Source organism: Lolium perenne, chromosome 1 (assembly GCF_019359855.2).
Source record: "Lolium perenne isolate Kyuss_39 chromosome 1, Kyuss_2.0, whole genome shotgun sequence".
Lineage (NCBI taxonomy): Eukaryota > Viridiplantae > Streptophyta > Magnoliopsida > Poales > Poaceae > Lolium > Lolium perenne.
The window spans coordinates 26869439-26886749 of record NC_067244.2 but is presented as its reverse complement, the minus strand read 5'-3'; the positions used below and the strand labels follow the sequence as shown (position 1 = coordinate 26886749).

The 17311-nt window shown below is 47.2% G+C and overlaps 2 protein-coding genes across 2 annotated transcripts; both read left to right on the top strand.

The window, feature by feature from the left end:
* Window positions 1-2767: 2767 nt before the first annotated feature.
* On the top strand, window positions 2768-7561 carry LOC127344625 (phosphatidylinositol N-acetylglucosaminyltransferase subunit A). Its single transcript, XM_051370942.1, has 9 exons — window positions 2768-2911; window positions 3570-3704; window positions 4006-4578; window positions 4865-5019; window positions 5910-6000; window positions 6099-6215; window positions 6363-6466; window positions 6771-6861; window positions 6949-7561. The coding sequence occupies exons 2-9, from the start codon at window positions 3582-3584 to the stop codon at window positions 7024-7026; spliced, it is 1332 nt and encodes a 443-aa protein (XP_051226902.1). The 5' UTR covers window positions 2768-2911; window positions 3570-3581; the 3' UTR covers window positions 7027-7561.
* A 3577-nt stretch (window positions 7562-11138) lies between these two features.
* On the top strand, window positions 11139-12781 carry LOC127344617 (protein RGF1 INDUCIBLE TRANSCRIPTION FACTOR 1). The gene is made up of 2 exons (XM_051370930.1): window positions 11139-11315; window positions 11791-12781. Exons 1-2 carry the CDS (start codon window positions 11256-11258, stop codon window positions 12445-12447), a joined length of 717 nt encoding a protein of 238 aa, XP_051226890.1. The 5' UTR covers window positions 11139-11255; the 3' UTR covers window positions 12448-12781.
* Window positions 12782-17311: the final 4530 nt, after the last annotated feature.

The window sequence follows — 17311 nt, the reverse complement described above, 5'->3', positions numbered from 1 at the left end:
GCCTCGTAGCGGCGGCGGAATATTTCTGCGAGCTGCCCCGATCTTAGGTTTTCGTGGCGATGATATACGCGAAAGGGCATCGTCGGATGTGGGCCAGGGCGGCCATACATGCCCCAGGCGCGGCCAGGGTAGGGCCCGCGCCTGGGCATTGTATTGCCCAATGGTGGCCCCCCTCAGGTCCTCCTTCTGGCTATCTCCGTCATCCGGGAAAATAAGATCTTCGTGAAAGTTTCTGGAATTTTCTGATCTTCCGAAGTATGGTACCCTGATGACCACTTTTCTAGCAGAATTCCAGCTCCGGCAGCAAATCCCGTGAAAATCATCAAACATGCAAAAATAGATAAAATAACATAAGTATCATGTCCAAATATGAAATATATCAATAAATAACAGTAGATTATAATACAAAATAGTGATGCAAATTGGACGTATTACGCTCATTCGCATCCGTTCCGCAGCTGCGCCGCTAGCTTCTTCCTACTCCGTCCACCGCGCAAGATCATCGCCGGTGATGGGGAACCGCCACGCCATTCCTGGTAAGTTCTAGACGACCCTCGGGAAGATGAAGTGCTTAATATAATAAATTACTGTTTTTGCCTCACAGTCTTGGGTTTCAAAAAAAAAAGATGAAGTGCTTAGGGTTTAGTAGTTTTATCCTAAGTCATTAGTGATATACTTGCAGCTGTAAATATGTCGGAAAACACTACTCACAATATTAGTCACAACATGTCGAAAAACACTCCTCCCAATGTGTCGGAACCTTTAATAATTGAGTCAATATCTATTATGCCGCCTAACGTTCTGTGTGTTATTCTGGCCTCGTATCATCGTGGATCCTCCAGCAACCCCTTTGGACAACCAATCCCGACTAAGGATGAGTTCTTAGAAGAAAGGGAAGGAGCAACCATAATGGCAGAAAAAATCATCAAAGCAGAGCAGAGGAAAGCCTCAAAAGCTAAGGAGCGCGAGGGTGGGAGGGGTCAGTGCCCCTGCGATCCCCAAGAATCCGACCTAAAGATGTTCTAGGAGGAAGGATTTCTTGTGGATGGCTCTTGGCGATTCACCAAGGGCGAGACAATTCCGACACCTCAACCGGATAAGCGGATCATGACCAAGGCTTGGGTGGAGTGAGGTCTCTCGCTTCCGCCCTCTGATTTTTTTTCTGGAGGTGCTGGAGAAGTATGGCCTCCAGCCACACAACATTTGCACCAACAGCTACACTACTCTCCAAATTTTTCACTTTATTTGAGGGTCACCTTGGGATCCGACCGGATTTCTGGCTCTTCCAATTTTACTAACAAATCAAGAAGGAGACCAAGGACACGAACATGTAGAAGTACAGGAGTGTGACCTTCTTTCTCTCGCCCAAGCGCCTGTTCCATGTGATGTCAACACATGAATCTTCCCGCTACTAGAATGCGGGTTGGTTTTATCACAACGACGTGGTCGCTTCGGGCCACATAGGTGGCCTCCCGAAATATGTCAACAACGCTCCTGAAGTGAAGGACAACTCGTCATTCATTCTGGACCTCACCCATCACCCATATCTAGATCATATGGAGCCTAGGATCGCCAGGCTTACGATGCTGAAACTCTCTGGCAATGACTTGACCCTGATCTGGTTCAAGAGGCGGATCCAACCCACTGAATTCCATGATCGCTTGATGTGCAAGTATACGTATGTCAACGACAAGCTCCGGGTAACCAATTTCCATGCCTATTCTCTGAATAAGAGGATCCGGACAATTTACAAAGTTCCAGGGGGCAGACCACTCATGAGACTAGCCGCGACATCTATACCAAAGATGAACGTTCTCACGGTAATTCATTTCCAACAAAGTTATTTCCTTTAGTTTGACTCCGGGTTATATTCGATGAAACTTGTGCTCTGCCTTATTTTAGCTTGACATCTCGCAAGGTGACGATCTTGCCCCTTTGACCCACCAAACTGTGGAGGATCCCAAAAGGGAGGGGTTGTCCCGGAGGCGGAGGACGAAGAAGTTGACAAGGATCCGAAGACTTACGTCACTCGGATCACAAAATGCCCAACGGTTGTGGCAGCAGGAGTTGAAAGTTCTACGAAAAAGGCTAAAACCTCTCAAGGCAGAACTTAACGTTGTTTTGATGCTAAGAATCAGCAAGTATGTATATTTTGGTGGTAACTAGGTATGATGAGAAGGTATGTACTAACCCCTCGTTCGATGAACTTGTGTTGCATCACGAGCAGTTGTTCATAGACTTGTGTTGCAACAATCTAATCCATTTCTAGAACTATGTTTATGTTGTTGTTTATGTGCTATATATCAGCTCTGTCTAAAATGATATTCTCTCGAACACCTTATGTGAAGTGTTGATCGCTTTGGTAAGCTTACCACAAAGCAGACAAAGTAAACGTGGTAACACTATGCGGCCGTAACTAAACACATCCCAAAACACGAAACACAAAAAGGGCCAAACCAAACGACGAGGTCTGGGCTTCTGATAGAATGCTCAACATAACTTGTTGGCAAGCAATCTACTTAAACAACGTGACTTTTAGGTCGCATGACTTTCTACAACTTCTGCGGAGCCAAGTTCCCTAGATGCAAGGAAAATTTACGAGCAACCAAACTGACCTGTGAAGAATTTTCCTATCTAAAATTAGTCATTCTTTGATGAAATATATCACATGACTAGAAATACTTTTTTTCGTGAAACATGACTAGAAAGACTATTGCACATAGATCGCTGAGTAGGAAATGACCGAGCTGCCCTTGAAAGGAAAGAAACGTATGTGGCACCACCCAGGTCAGACTCGTCCGATCGCCTCCTCTGTTCGTCTTCCACATCTCCCGTAAGCACGCGCCCTGGCGGCCGGCGGCCGGCAGCCGGCGGCCAGCGACCAGCGACCAGAACACAGCCGGAAGAGCAGGTGCGCAACATGTCCTCTCTCCCCCCTTCTCTCCTCCTCCTATGCTCCAGAGCAGGAATGCATAGACATATTGGAAACCCTAGGTGTGTGAGATGAATTTTCTCCGAGATTGCGGGGATTGAGGGGGCGAAGATGGAATCGATCAGTAGTTAACCATTTTTATGGAAGAATCGAGAGAGGGAAGAATTACAGTGAGTAAATGGAGCTGGCCGGAGGTGCAGGCAGCAGCCTGCGTGTTTGGGAGGCCTCCCGTTGCAGGCGGCGACCCTGCTGGATTAGTAGTGAAGAAACTGTACATAGATATTGTATTAGATAAGATACCCCTCCGTATTAAGATAGCATTTTTTTCCTTACTGTTTAAAACTGGGACTGGGAAAGATTTGCTGATACATGTTGCCATGAGAAGACTACTGCTTGTTGTTTTGCACATTTCCTTCGTATGTGAAATAACAGTCATACATTTATAGTTTTTTTTGATGTTTGTACGAATGCAAGAGTATGTTTACTGATGATACAATCATGCATCATGTGTATGAGTGTATGTTCAAAATTCATTTCCAATTACTCTAGTGATTTAGCTGCTTTGTTTGGAGTCTCTTTTCCTTTAATGAATCTCGGTTATACTACACCATATGATATCTGTTTTTTGTTATTTCAGATTTCACGCACAATGGATGGGATAAGCAGGAAGCACAGGATTCTTATGGTGTCTGACTTTTTCTTCCCAAACTTTGGTGGTGTGGAGAGCCACATATATTATCTATCGCAATGCCTGCTGAAGCTTGGCCATAAGGTCTTTCCCGAATAAACTATTTACTATCCTGCTCTGCTGCTCATTTATGGTTTAAGGATTTTTTAGATGAGCTAATGCGTATGCATTTGATTTGTCCACTCTCATCAGTCTACAGTCTAACCATAAATTGATCATTTATACTTAATTTGTGAAGCATGCACATAGTTTCTGCTTGAGGATGAACTGCTTTTTAGATCTTACCTTCTAATGAACACAACGGGCATAATAAGCTTGTACAAAGTAACTTATGGTACCAATTTCTGTGTTTTCTTTTGAACAAATTCAATGTGCTTTTCTGTAGGTTGTTGTCATGACACATGCATATGGAAAACGTTCTGGAGTACGATATGTTACTGGTGGATTGAAGGTTTATTATGTGCCATGGAGACCTTTCCTGATGCAGAATACACTGCCTACATTGTTCATGACATTTCCAGTTATAAGGACCATTCTTATTCGTGAGAGGATTTCTGTTGTGCATGGACATCAGGCCTTTTCAACCCTGTGCCATGAAGCATTGATGCATGCTAGGACGATGGGGTACAAAGTCATCTTCACAGACCACTCGCTTTATGGTTTTGCCGACGTTGGAAGCATTCACATGAATAAGGTGCTGCAGTTTACTCTTGCAGATATTGATCAGGCCATATGTGTGTCTCACACAAGCAAAGAGAACACTGTCTTGAGGTCAGGGATATCTCCAGAGAAGGTTTTCATGGTCCCTAATGCAGTGGATACTGCAATGTTTACTCCCTCCCCCAACCGCTTAAGCCGTGATGAAATCATCATTGTTGTGATAAGTAGATTAGTTTATCGAAAAGGTGCTGACCTTCTTGTTGAAGTCATTCCAGAAGTATGCCGTCTGTTTCCAAAGGTGGGTTATAACTACGGCTTCTCTTTACATGAGCCATGCATGAAATAAGTGAAGATGAATTACGTGCGTGTATTAAGGCCAAACAGTTTATTTATTCAGCATATAGCACACTATTCTGATTACTGTCATCCTTTCTGGTATGATCCGTATAAATTACCTGACAGTTCAGCTTCATAGAATTTTTTGCTTTGTACATTATCACGTTCTTGCATCCATACTTCCTTACTCTTTGTTGTTTTGGATCTCGCTTGTGTTCTGTCAATTAATAAATCTATGAATTTGTCAGGTTCGCTTTATTGTTGGAGGTGATGGTCCAAAACGTGTGCGACTTGAAGAGATGAGGGAGAAGTTCTCCCTTCAGGATAGAGTTGAGATGTTAGGGGCTGTACCTCATGCTCAAGTACGATCTGTTCTGATATCTGGTCATATATTTCTGAACAGGTAGCTTTCTGAATTTTCATTGTTTTGTTATTAAAGTATTGTTTCTTTCATACATGTGCTTTTTCCCCGTGTTCTTCTGTATTTCTAGTTTTCCATTGACTATATGATACGATGGTGCGTTGCAGTAGCCTGCTTTGTTCCAACTTTCAGTTTGTTTGCTACTAAAGAATTGTTTTTACTAAACTTGTCTGTTGAATCCTCAAAATTCGAAGGGGTTCTGAGGAAATGATCACTACCATTACCCAGGGTAGCTAAAATTGTTGTATTTGAATGTTTGGAATGCTTAACGCGCTCCTTGAACATCTACGTTAAGTCACATCGGATCCAGTGGATCTTTTCTGCACTTGTCATCCTTGTACCAGATTATTGTATTGTTGTTGTGAGCTTCTGGTTCTTGAAAAATGTACTTAGACTATCATTTAAGTGAGCGCTCTGATGTTGAGGGATTTTTTCTTCTGGAACTTTTAAGTATATACTCCCTCCGTTCCATATTACTCTGCATATAAGGTTTGGTCAAAGTCAGATTTTGTAATGTTTGACTAAATATGTGTTAAAATAGCAACACTTATGATACCGGATGTATATGATATGAAAGTATATTTCATCATGATTCTAGTAATGTTGATTTGATATAGTAAATCTCAATATTCTTGCCATATAATCAGTCAAACTTTACGGAGTAATACGGAACAGAGGGAGTATTGCATGGATCCAATGCAAACAGAAAAAGAAGAGCTTTGTCGTTCCTTTTTTTTCCACTTCTAAAGATAATCTAATATTATTTGGGAAACTCGAAGGTGGATAAGTTAACCTTGTTTATGACAGCTGAGCAGAGTGCAGTTGTTAACCATAGTACTGTAGTTCTGAAATTTAACCTTTCCTTATTGTAGTTCGCTTACAGAAGCATTTTGCATAGCCATTCTGGAGGCAGCAAGCTGTGGACTGCTGACAGTTAGCACTAGAGTCGGAGGGGTTCCAGAGGTATATGTCCTTTATGAGTTTAATTTTCTTTTGTCGACAACCATAAATCTCAGCTAGTTGGACAATATGCAGCTCCCTACAAACGATTTTTTTTTCAGGTTCTACCAGATGACATGGTAGTACTTGCAGAACCAGATCCAGAAGATATGGTACGAGCTGTCAGGAAAGCTATTGACATACTTCCTGGCATAGATCCCCAAACTATGCATCTTCGGGTGAGTTTCGACTACACCTGGCTTCGGGCCTTGCTGCACATTGGCCCCCTGTCAGAAATGGGCATCCTGCATCAGCTTTTTTTCCCTTCAGTACAAACTTCATATGCAAGTTGTTTCATGCTTATTCAAATCTAACGTGCATCGTAGATGAAAAGACTCTATAGTTGGGATGATGTGGCCAAAAGAACAGAGATCGTGTACGACCGTGCAATGCAGTCCTCACACACAAATTTGCTAGACCGTCTTCCCAAGTGAGTATAAGGCAGAACACGGACTGTAGTCTAATTTTCTTCCGTTTGAAAAAAAGAAGTTGTAGCTGAAACAATGGTTTTCCCTTTAGATCTTTATTACCGCAGTCGAATATATTGTCATTATTGCTGTCAAAGTGCTAGCTTGTATTTTCTACCATGTTCCATATATTGGTTAGTTCTGCAAGTCAATGTGTGTGCAGTACCACTTCTTTGTTGAGCAAATGTGTGCAGTACCACTATTGCAGTTTTTCAACGACATCAACATAGGGAAGCAACTAATGCATGTGTTTCTGTGATGGCGTAGATACCTCACATGTGGAGCTTGGGCAGGCAAATTGTTTTGCCTTGTGATGATCATAAACTACCTCGTATGGTGCCTCCTAGAATTTCTGCAGGTATAGTTCTTTTACCCATGTTTTTTTCTTAATTTTTTCCCCGGAGATTTGATGAAATTGTAATAGAGTTCATTCGGCCTCTCTCAGCCAGCCAAAGATATTGAAGAAGTCCCAGATATAATAGGGCCACTACACAGTCAGTTACATTCAGTCGATGATGACTAGCGCGAAGCACGAGGGAATACTACTTAGGCTGCCATCCATTTTGGCCTGGAGGTCATGATATATCTACTTTGGCTGGCTCCCGCTCTGGAATTTCTTTCAATGTTTCCTGGTCCTTTAGTGACTGAAATAGAATAGGACGTCTTTCAAAAAAGAGGGACTGCTGACAGCGAAGGGGTCTGATATATGAAAATCACACCATAATGCGGTATCAATTTGCACCGAAATGTGTTGCGTGAAAGCTAATGGTTGCCAGCAGTAATGACTTTATTGTGTGTGATGTAATTGTTTGGTCCATGTTCTCATCAGACAAAAGAATCATTACTACTGACAGCATACAATTACATCACACAAAAGAGGTTGGCCTGGAGCAACATCCATGACCATTGTCTGTTAACCATCAATCACACACACTGTACTCCTTGGGCACATCATTTTTGTTTACCTTCGATTGCCTTTTTTTGGTAACAACTGCAGTCTTTATTGCTATTGGATATTGATTCTTTTTAACCCGGTTACTGGATACAGTATTGATTTAGGCAGCAGTGAAACAATTAAAAAAAGCGTTTGAACTGTACTGTATATGTCACCATGCTGTTGTATGAATTAGGACAAATGTATATGGTCACCATGCTGTTGTATGAATTAGGACAAATGTATATGATCACCATGCTGTTTTCCCTCCGGCCGAGATGGGAGATTGCTCCGCATAGGCGACCCACTCCCACAGTCCCACCCACCTAGCCTGATGTGGTGGCAAATTTTGAAACCACAGGTGCTCTTTGATGCGTGACTCCTGGCCCCACTTGCCCCTAAACTGTATGTCGAGAGGTTGGGCGCTTCTCTGGAGCAAGGTTCGGGAAAGCGAGAAAAAACGGTTGCTTAAGTGCGATGAAGCGTGAAGCGGAGGGGTACCGCATGGATTAGGACGAAAGTGGCTAATCAAGCGCTAGGCGCGATTAATCGTTACATTTTTCTTTAAAATCATGATTTGGCACGCAAGAGTGTTGAAAAAGCAATCCCGAAGCGTTATGTGCGATAATTTTTGGGCTCACGGGAAATTGTCGGGACACGGTAACTTTTGGCGCGAGCGCGGGGTTTAGCGCGCCCAATCTTGTGATATTCCTTTTTCCTAGTATGATTTATGAATTCTGATCGGTGATACACCTATTATGATTTCTGAATTTATGTTGTAAACATGTTGTGTATTGATCTGATTTCCGAATTCTGAATTCTGTGATATACCTAATATGATATGATTCCTGAATTCTGAATCGTTATGCTGGACTAAAAGTCTAAAACTGAAAGTATGAACAATTGATCTCTGGTTGTATGATACGATCTGTACTGATCTGATTCGGTAAGCTATCTTTATTCCACTGTTCTGTTCAAATAATACTTATTCTTTGGCCTGAAATTCCTGATTTTCGCTAGTTTTTGGTCCTTCCGTTGACTAAGTCAAGAACGCTTTAGCACCGCTTAAGCACGCACTAAATGCACAAGCTCTAAGAGGAAGGCCACTGCACCGATTACGCTTTCCGCTTTCCAGAACCTTGCTCTAGAGGATGATGCCCGAGTCCCACGCAGGAAGGATGAGGTGGTAGATGTGGATCATATATGGGGACAACCCTTATCTCTACGATGGGTGACATTAGGGAGGTATGTTTTTCTTCTTCATTTTTTCATGTAAAAAAAGCAAAATGCCGCAGGTATTAGGGAGATATGCTTCAAATGTTACATTCATGTTGCAAGTTGTTTTCGCTCTGTTGTAAACGGCTGCTTCTGTGTTGCACATGTTGCAACGATTTTTCTTAGCGAACCGCCGCGGCCAATGAGGATATGTTGATATTGCACTACATACGTACGAGGGTTTCATGCTAAAATGGTCTAACGATCTCGACCATGCATTTAATTAAGATGAACATGGAGGTGGATGCTGAGGGCCTCAGGAGTGTTGTATATTTCTTTATCAGGAAAGGGAATATGATATTTTTTATGTGAGACATATGAAATTTTGAAATAGAAGTACTGTAGATTTCTTTAGTGATAGAGAGAAGGATATTTTTTTTAGGAATCAGGACATCTTTTTTTTTAGTAGATTCAGGACATCTCTTAGAGCATCTCCACTCGTCTCCCCGACGAGGCCCCCGAACGACGTTTTTTTCATCCGGACGGCGAAATTCGGCCCAGTCGCGCCCCGGTTCCTCGTTTTCGTACGGATTTGGGCCTAAATTCATCCGGCGATCCCACGCCATCCCCGGCCTCCCGGGGAGCTCTCGGGGACTCCGGACGAAACAAAAGCGCGCGAAACGGCGAGGAAACTTCACGCGCGTCTGGTGGCCCCAACTTGTCGGCGAGAGACACCGATCGTCGTCCTCATCGCATCGTCTTCCGCGCGCTGTAAAAGCCTACCGCCGGTCAGCATTCGCCGGCCGCGTAGCTTCTACGCGGCGAGTTAATGTCGCCGCCTCAGTATCACGCGCGCCTACCTCTATTTATCGCCGAACTACCGCGTCTGCCCCGCATTCACCTCACTCTCCTTCCACCAAATCTTCCCCGAACTCGAACGAGCAATGGCGAACGACGGTGCGGCCAACAACGGCTTCGGCCGCCGCTCTCTCCACCAATGGGAGGGACGGCTCCTCCACGCGGCGGGCTACCCGGCGCCGCCGGACTTCCGCGCACCGGGGGGCGGGGGGGGGGGGTGTGGCGGCTGAGCGCAGGCGGCGTGCCGATCCCGCCGCCGCCAACGGGCGGTGCCTTACTCGAAGCGGCGATCGACGAGGTGCTCGTCACTCTCAGTGACGAGCAGCGCGCGGATCCGCTTTTCTTCCCCGACAACCACGAGTCGTGGATCGCCTTCTTCCGGCGGAGGTATGAACGGGAACTGGCGTCCTACGACGGCCCTCCTCCTCCTCCGGCAAGGAACAACGCCGCCGGCCACAAACGGTGGTGGAGCGCGCCTGGCCGCACCCTCGAGAACGTGCTCGCGCACATCGAGGACGGAAACTCCCCCGTCCTGGGGATGCCACCGCCGGTGGCGGCTACCGTGTCGCGCCGGCACGGTGGTTCGTGGATGCCGGGGAGGATGACGCCGTCCTCCTCCTCGTCTGGCTCGCGGTCGGCATCCAGGTCCGGCGGGTCGATGCCGGCCACCGTCAAGCAGGAATGGCCGGCTCCTGCGACCATCAAGAAGGAGCCATCGTCGCCACCGCCGAGCAGACGGCGCAGTATCGGCGCCCTCGTCATCCACGACCAGCCGTCCTCTCCGCAAAGTGGGCGGAAGAGGAAGGCGTCGAAGAAGGAGGACGCCGCAAACCAGCTCGCCGAGGAGGAGGCGAGGCGCGCGGAGGACGCCGCGGAGGCGGAGGCGATCGCCAGGTCGCTGAAGGACCTGGTGCCCGCCGACAACACTCTCCCCGAAGACGCCGCACTGGAGTGGTCCAGGCGGGACTGGGAGCGCGAGGAGGCGGAGCAGCAACGGCGGCTGCTGGACTTGGCTGCCGCGCGTCAACGCGCCGCCCGCGCCGCCATACCATCCGCCGCTAGGAACGCCGCACCCAGGGAGGTGGTGAAGGTCAAGGACAGCAGCGACGACGACATGTACCGTCCGTCGCCGCCACGCGCCGACGACGCTGGCCAGGGCACGAGCCGCTGGTACGAGGCTCCGCCGCCCCAGGACAACGCCGACTCCAGCGACGACGACGACGGCGACTACACGTCGTTCTACCGCCATTTCGGCATGTAGTAGGCCGTTCTTTAGTTTAAATTTTAGTTTGCCAATCGCCGAATTCAAATATATGTTCGAATTCGGCCTACTTATGTACGAACTCGCATCTATATGTTAAATATCATTAAATTTCGCTTATGTTTGAATGGACTCGTCAATTTTGTCTGAATTCGCCGAAGTCCGTTACATCCATCCTGAGCTCGCGGCTGGGAAAATGGACCTCCACAGGCCAAATTTTCCTCCAATCCGGACGACAATATCGCCGGATTTGGGCGTGGGGACTACGGAAGATGCTCTTAGGGACAAGGACACTCTTCCCCATTCTTGAATGGGCCCATCCGTATAAGCCCGGCCCACCACCCACCCCTCGTTCCATTCCGCCGATTCCGCTTCAAGCTAGCCGAGCCACGACCACGCCGCCTCTTCTTCTGGAATCTGGACTCTTCCTACCAACCGCCGGCTCCTGGATTCCCCCTTGGCCCTTGCTGTGCGGCGCGTGTCCATGGCGATCGACCACGACTCCCCGCTCAAGGAGCCTCGCCTCAAGCACCGCAGGATCACGGTAACCCCTCCTGCCTGCGACGCACATTCCCCATTTCTTGCCCTCCTTTTTGCTTGCTCCTCTGCTCCGCGTTCTTGATTCGCCGTGCTCCCTCTTTTGGGCAAGAAACGGTTTCTTTGTTCTTCATTTGTCATCGCATTGGGCGGATTGCTGGTAGTACTTAGGGTTTCGGGCGAATCCTGTGAGCAATGGCGATGGATGCAAGATTGCTGATTTTATTTTCCGCTACAAAACCCTCCTTGGAGCTTTGTCCCTCCCTTCCGTTCTAGGGGTGCGATTATTTTCTTGCGTGCAGCATTTGGTTCAAGACTTGAAGTTGGCTGGAATGATTCTCCCTCTCATTTGGTTGTGAAATCAGTTCTTCATTCGCTCCCTCATTTGGCTGGTTCGTTCCCGCGGACGAACACCTCGTGCGCATGGTTCCGAGGAGAGCTGATTCCTGACGAATCAATCCGTGGCCGTGTGCCGTGTGCAGGAAGGTGACGGCGATGAGCCGGAGGAGGAGGTTGAGGTCCATGAGGATGCTACGGGGTCGGAGTCGGAGCGGGCGGTGTCGGCGGCGGCGCACGGGGCGCGGGGGCCTCGATGGCTGCGCGTCCTGCTGACGACGCGCTTCTACACAACTTGCGAGGCGCACTCCCACTCGCGCACCATGTTCTGCCTCGACTGCGCCGCCGCCGCGGGCGCCGCCGCGCTCTGCGGCCTGTGCGCCGGCCACGCCCACCTCGGCCACCGCGTCATCCAGATCCGCCGCTCGTCGTACAGCAGCGTGGTCCGCGTGTCGGACGTCCGTGGCCTCGTCGACATGGACGGCGTGCAGACCTACGTCATCAACGGCGCGCGCGTCGTCTTCCTCAACGAGCGCAGCCTAGGGCACGGCCACAGCCGCCTCAAGGGCATCCACTACGCCTGCGTCACCTGCCGCCGCGGCCTCCGCGACGCCTGCCGCTTCTGCTCCCTCGGCTGCAAGGCCGCCACCGACGGCAGCACCTACTCCTACTCCCCGTCTCCGTCCCCGCTGTGCAATGCCTTCGACCAGAGCTGCACGCCGCCGACACCGCTGCTCACCGTGCCGCTGCACCGGCGCAAGGGCATTCCACACCGGGCACCCTTCGGCAACCTCGTCGTCTGACTTGCTACTAGCCCAGCTGCGGCAGGATTGCAGTGAATTTTTGACAGGAAAAGGAGATTACTGAGTAGAATTTCATTACTGCTTACTAGATATTATCACATCATTAGAACAGGAAATCTTATGCTCTGCAACTTCTAGTCTAGCCTTTAACTTCGGTAGTAATGTTCTTAGGTGGTGCCATAAGAAATTTTGGGTGTCATGAGAATTAGCTAGCATGAGCAGTATGGCGACAATGGAGTACTTTTCTGGTGACTCTTGCAGAAGATCTGTATGTAAGCATGGTTGCATGCTAGTAGAAGAGGAGATTAGAGATGGGAGCATCTTGCTAAATCTAGTTCAGCTACATGCTTCAAGGTTGTGTTTTGTGTGTTTTACCGAGTCAGTTGCTAGAACTGAATCATTTTTGAGGCATCTGCAAATTTCCTGGCATTGTTGTTGCCGTTTATCATGCAAACGCATCACAGCAGTTTCTTGACATTGACGTGTTGCCATTTTTTCGGAAATATGTTGCCAAATTAAACTTTGAATCCATTTGCTCTGATTGCGCAGATCATGCCTTGATCTAGGTCTTCTTTGAATCATGCGTCAAGTTGAATGAAATTGAAATACTTTGATATGAATTTGCAGATCAACTGATTTCTGACAAATTAAGTTGTATTTATTTGATTTCTGAATGCAAGCACAAAGACATCAATCTGCTGCAAGGCTATACTTGAGGGGCAGGGCGTATAGTTTTGCACTGTTTACACTGCGAAAATCTGCAGCTCGACTGAGATACTATGAGAAATTCCGGGTCAAGTAATCATGCAGTATTTTTCTGCTTGTGCATTTTTTTAACAAAAAGTTCATATGCGTAGATGCATTGTTCACTTGTAAGAATAGTGTATTTTACTCTTTAGCCAGTGTACAAAAAACACTTTACGGATAATGGTGCCAGCAATCCCTACATGTTTGCTTATTTTATTCTGCAGGCCACACAACTGTACCTTATTTTTTTCGATGAAAATGAGCGAGTGCACATTGTAATCGGACATTTGACACTTTCTTTAGGTAGTATAATTTTCTTTTGGGTGAGTCGTGGTGCTCTTCTGAGCCTGAAGAGCTCAAATGGCATGGCATATGATGATTTTATTATGGCAAATGGCATGGCAAATGATCTCTGTTCCAAAATGTAGTTTAGCTCTTTAAACCGCTGCATGATCCACAATGGACAATGCCCATCACGATCGGTATTATTATCTTAACGCAGATCTTGGCTTAAGATGGTGACCAACCAACTAAGTTTAGATCAAGGAACTTCTCACAGTCGCAATTTTTTCCTCCGTGTTGCTTACGGAGAAAATTATTTATCCACGGAGGACAACGTGACAACAAAAACTTGGATCAAAGATGCAAGGTGTGATTATCTGCGTCACACTGGAATCAGCATGGCTTTGCACTACAAAGCCTCACCTTCTCCGCTCGGCTTTGTATGTACCCTTAGCATAAGGAGCATCAGCATTGCAACTAATTTGTAGCAACAACAAGGATGACAACATAAATTAAAAGCCCAAAACAACGGCACTGCTGCTTGGGTCCCAATGGTACACAATCCGTGACTTTGCCTGTACCCACCCGCAAATATCCATGGGCATAAAAGTAAAATGCCTTCCAAATCCAGATGGTATATTCATTTTGCATATCTAAACAAACGATCACATTCAAACACAGGTATACATGCTTGCTAGAGATAACTGCAGTAGTTTCATCTTCTCCAGGCAGGCGATTTGCACCGCACGTTCAACATCCTTCCATAGGAAGAATAGATGAGAAAAGAAAGTAAGAGAAAAAGACACATCGAAGACACGAGAAACTAAGTCCATGTTGTAATTTCTATACCAAATTACTAATTCCTGGTGCCTTCTATGCCCATCAATATAATTTTTGATCCCATGTATGTAGGAACTCAACCAATAATACACACGATCATGGGATTTAATTGGAGTAAAATTAAAACAAGATATTCATCGTTTTCTTGAGAAAGCCTTGCGCCTTTTATAGAAGACTCTAGTTGTAGACAGTGACTTGAAGTAACACGTCCTCCGGTAGATCAATAGATAATAATCTTTTGGCTACGATCGTAGTACTCGGGTAGGTCAGAGACCATGAGATCTTTATTCATTATTAACAATTCATTCATGAAATCATGCTATTAGCCGTTGGCTAGGGTATCGATCCTTAAAATTGATGTGCCATTAAGCTTGGTTTGAATGGATTTGAAATTAAAAGTGACTGAATGATAATTAATGCATGGAGATTTCGGGCTGATATTTTTCACCTCTTTTGAGCACTTAGATCTAGAATATAACATATAAATATAGATATTATTGATGGTCGAGATTTTTTTTTGTCAAATCCCGACTCCTTCTTACACACTTGTAGTATAGATATTCTGTTCTGGTCACATGGATAAAAGGATTTTAATAGTACAAAAACATACTATGTGTTATGGCTTACTGAACCCTATGACAAAGCACAACATAAGAATCCATAGCCTAGTTCGGTGAATGCCACACTGAGTTATCATGGAAAATCTAGGAGAGAAGTTTCATGGAATCCACACGAGAAAGTCTCGACATGTCTGGTAGTGCTAGAATACTAGTACGAGTTTTAAGTGTTCAAAAGGCCTTGATAATACAAACAATGTTTCGAACTAAATCCCTCCATTCCAAAATAAGTATGGAAGATTTATCTAGATTCAGGTGTATCTACGAACTAGGGCGGAAACCCTAGCCGCCGCCGCCGTCCTCCCCTCCTCCTCCCGCCCTCCTCGTCGTCCCCGGAGGTCGTCGCCGGCGAAGCCGGGCGCGGCCGGTGATGGGGGCGGCGGGGCTCCTCGCGTGATCCCTCCGTGCGGCGGAAGGAGGCTAGCCTCCGCACGGGGGGATGGCCCCGGACCGTGGAGGGTGGTGGTGGCGCGGCCCCTCGCCGGGCGGCCGGTGTTGGTGGCGGCGGTATGGCCTTGATCTGGGGGCGCAGCTCTCCTCTTCCTCGTCGCGGCCTTCGGGCGGGCGGTGATGGGGGCGGCGTAGCAAACCCGAAACATGGCGGCGCGATCCTCTCCTTCCGTCCTAGCCTCGGCATCGCCGGGCCAGCGATGATGGAGACGGATCTCGCACTGCTCCTCCTCAAGGTTTGGGACCACGGCACCAAGGGCGGCGGCCCTGGATGGCGGTGGCGCCGTCGACCTGGTGGCAGGTGGCGGGCGTGGTCCTAGGGTCTCTCTTCCGTGAAGAGGAAGACCTACCGGAGGCCTGGACTCGTGATCTAGCCGGAGTGTTGAGTTCCGGAAGGCTCCGCCGGCGAATGTAACAGTGCTTTGCGCCTGGAGTTTGCTGGATCGGTGGTATTCGGTCGTGCGCACCCATGCTTTTATTCCGACCGATTGGTTCTGGAGGGAGCGGCGCGAAGCTCTTTTTCTGTGTTGACATCAAGTGACTATGGATCCATGATGAAAGTCGGAAGAAGAGAAGTACATGAAGGCCGGAGGGGAGGACTAGCTAAGGGAGGTTCAAGTCTTCGCGCTGTTGAGGGATTTGCTTGGTGTTCCGGGCCTCACAACAGCGGTATGATAGTGGGGGCGACAAACCATGTGAAGTTCAGAGTCCTACCTTTCAGGGTGAAATCCAAGGTCTGGCCTTAACTGGTTGTGCCTGACAATGACCTTGTTGGAGGCATTGTTTTGAGAGTGGGGACTATCTTCAGGGTGAAAACCTAAGATCGTTGATCGGGCGACGACGGTGTTAGAGCACTGTTCTCTTCTTGGAGGCGTCGTTTTTGGAGAGTCTGTATTTCAGGTGTTGTCTTGGCGGTGGATGTATTGTTGTTGTTAGGCCCGAGATACTGTAGCGGGACTTTTATTTCTTAGTTTTCTTTTCCTTTTTTGGCTGTGTGCATCCGTAGTGCCATTAGGGTGGTGCGTTGTTGCAGAGGCTGGGTGTATTTGATATCTTTTTGATATTAATATATTCCCTTTATCGAAAAAAAAATCTACGAACTAAAATAAAATCTAGATACATGCGAATTTTGATAAATCTACAATACTTATTTTAGAGAGAATAGCTAAAATACCACTAGTCAAAACCGAAAGTGCCAAAATACCACTAGTTAAAACCAAAATGCCAAAATAGCACTCAGTTTTGGTTTTTCATGCCAAAATATCACTAACGACTAACTAAGAGTAACATTCTTGAAGAAAGACACAAATGCCCTTACTTCTTCATGTATACCATATTTTCCATTCATTTGGTTGCGTTTGTGGGACCCGTAGAAGATGTACACACACGCATACACTTCGAAAAGCAACATACACTTGGAGAAGGAACACATGAAAAGGAGCTACATTACACACGCACATAGGACGAAGGTGTTGTGGTTGGGAACAGGGGAGTCTGCGCCATGGGCAAGACCAGCGAGCATGAGGATGGAGTAAAGCTTCGCGGACCAGGCGGCCAGTTGTGGCACGGGTGTTAGTAAGCAGCCACGCGTGTGAGGGTGAGCGGGTAGAGGCGGCCGCTTGAGGCTAGCAGTGACGGGGCATGGGGGAATGCACATCGATGGCTCCATTGCTCCTCTTTCTGCACAGAGGAGCGAGCTGCGGTTCAGATGAAGATAAGGGTAATTTTGTCAAGTCACGAAATCAGACGGGTTTATGTAATCAGCGGAGGCGCCTTCAACTCTTCTCTCCACCAGTGGGCTCTCAAAGCAGAAGGGCGCAAGCACGCGAACCTCGTCTTCTCCCCTAGGCTAAAACCCTAGCCTAGCGCAATGACTTTCTCGAACATTCCCTCCCATGGTGCTCCTCCGAGCTCTCCGGCGAGCTCTC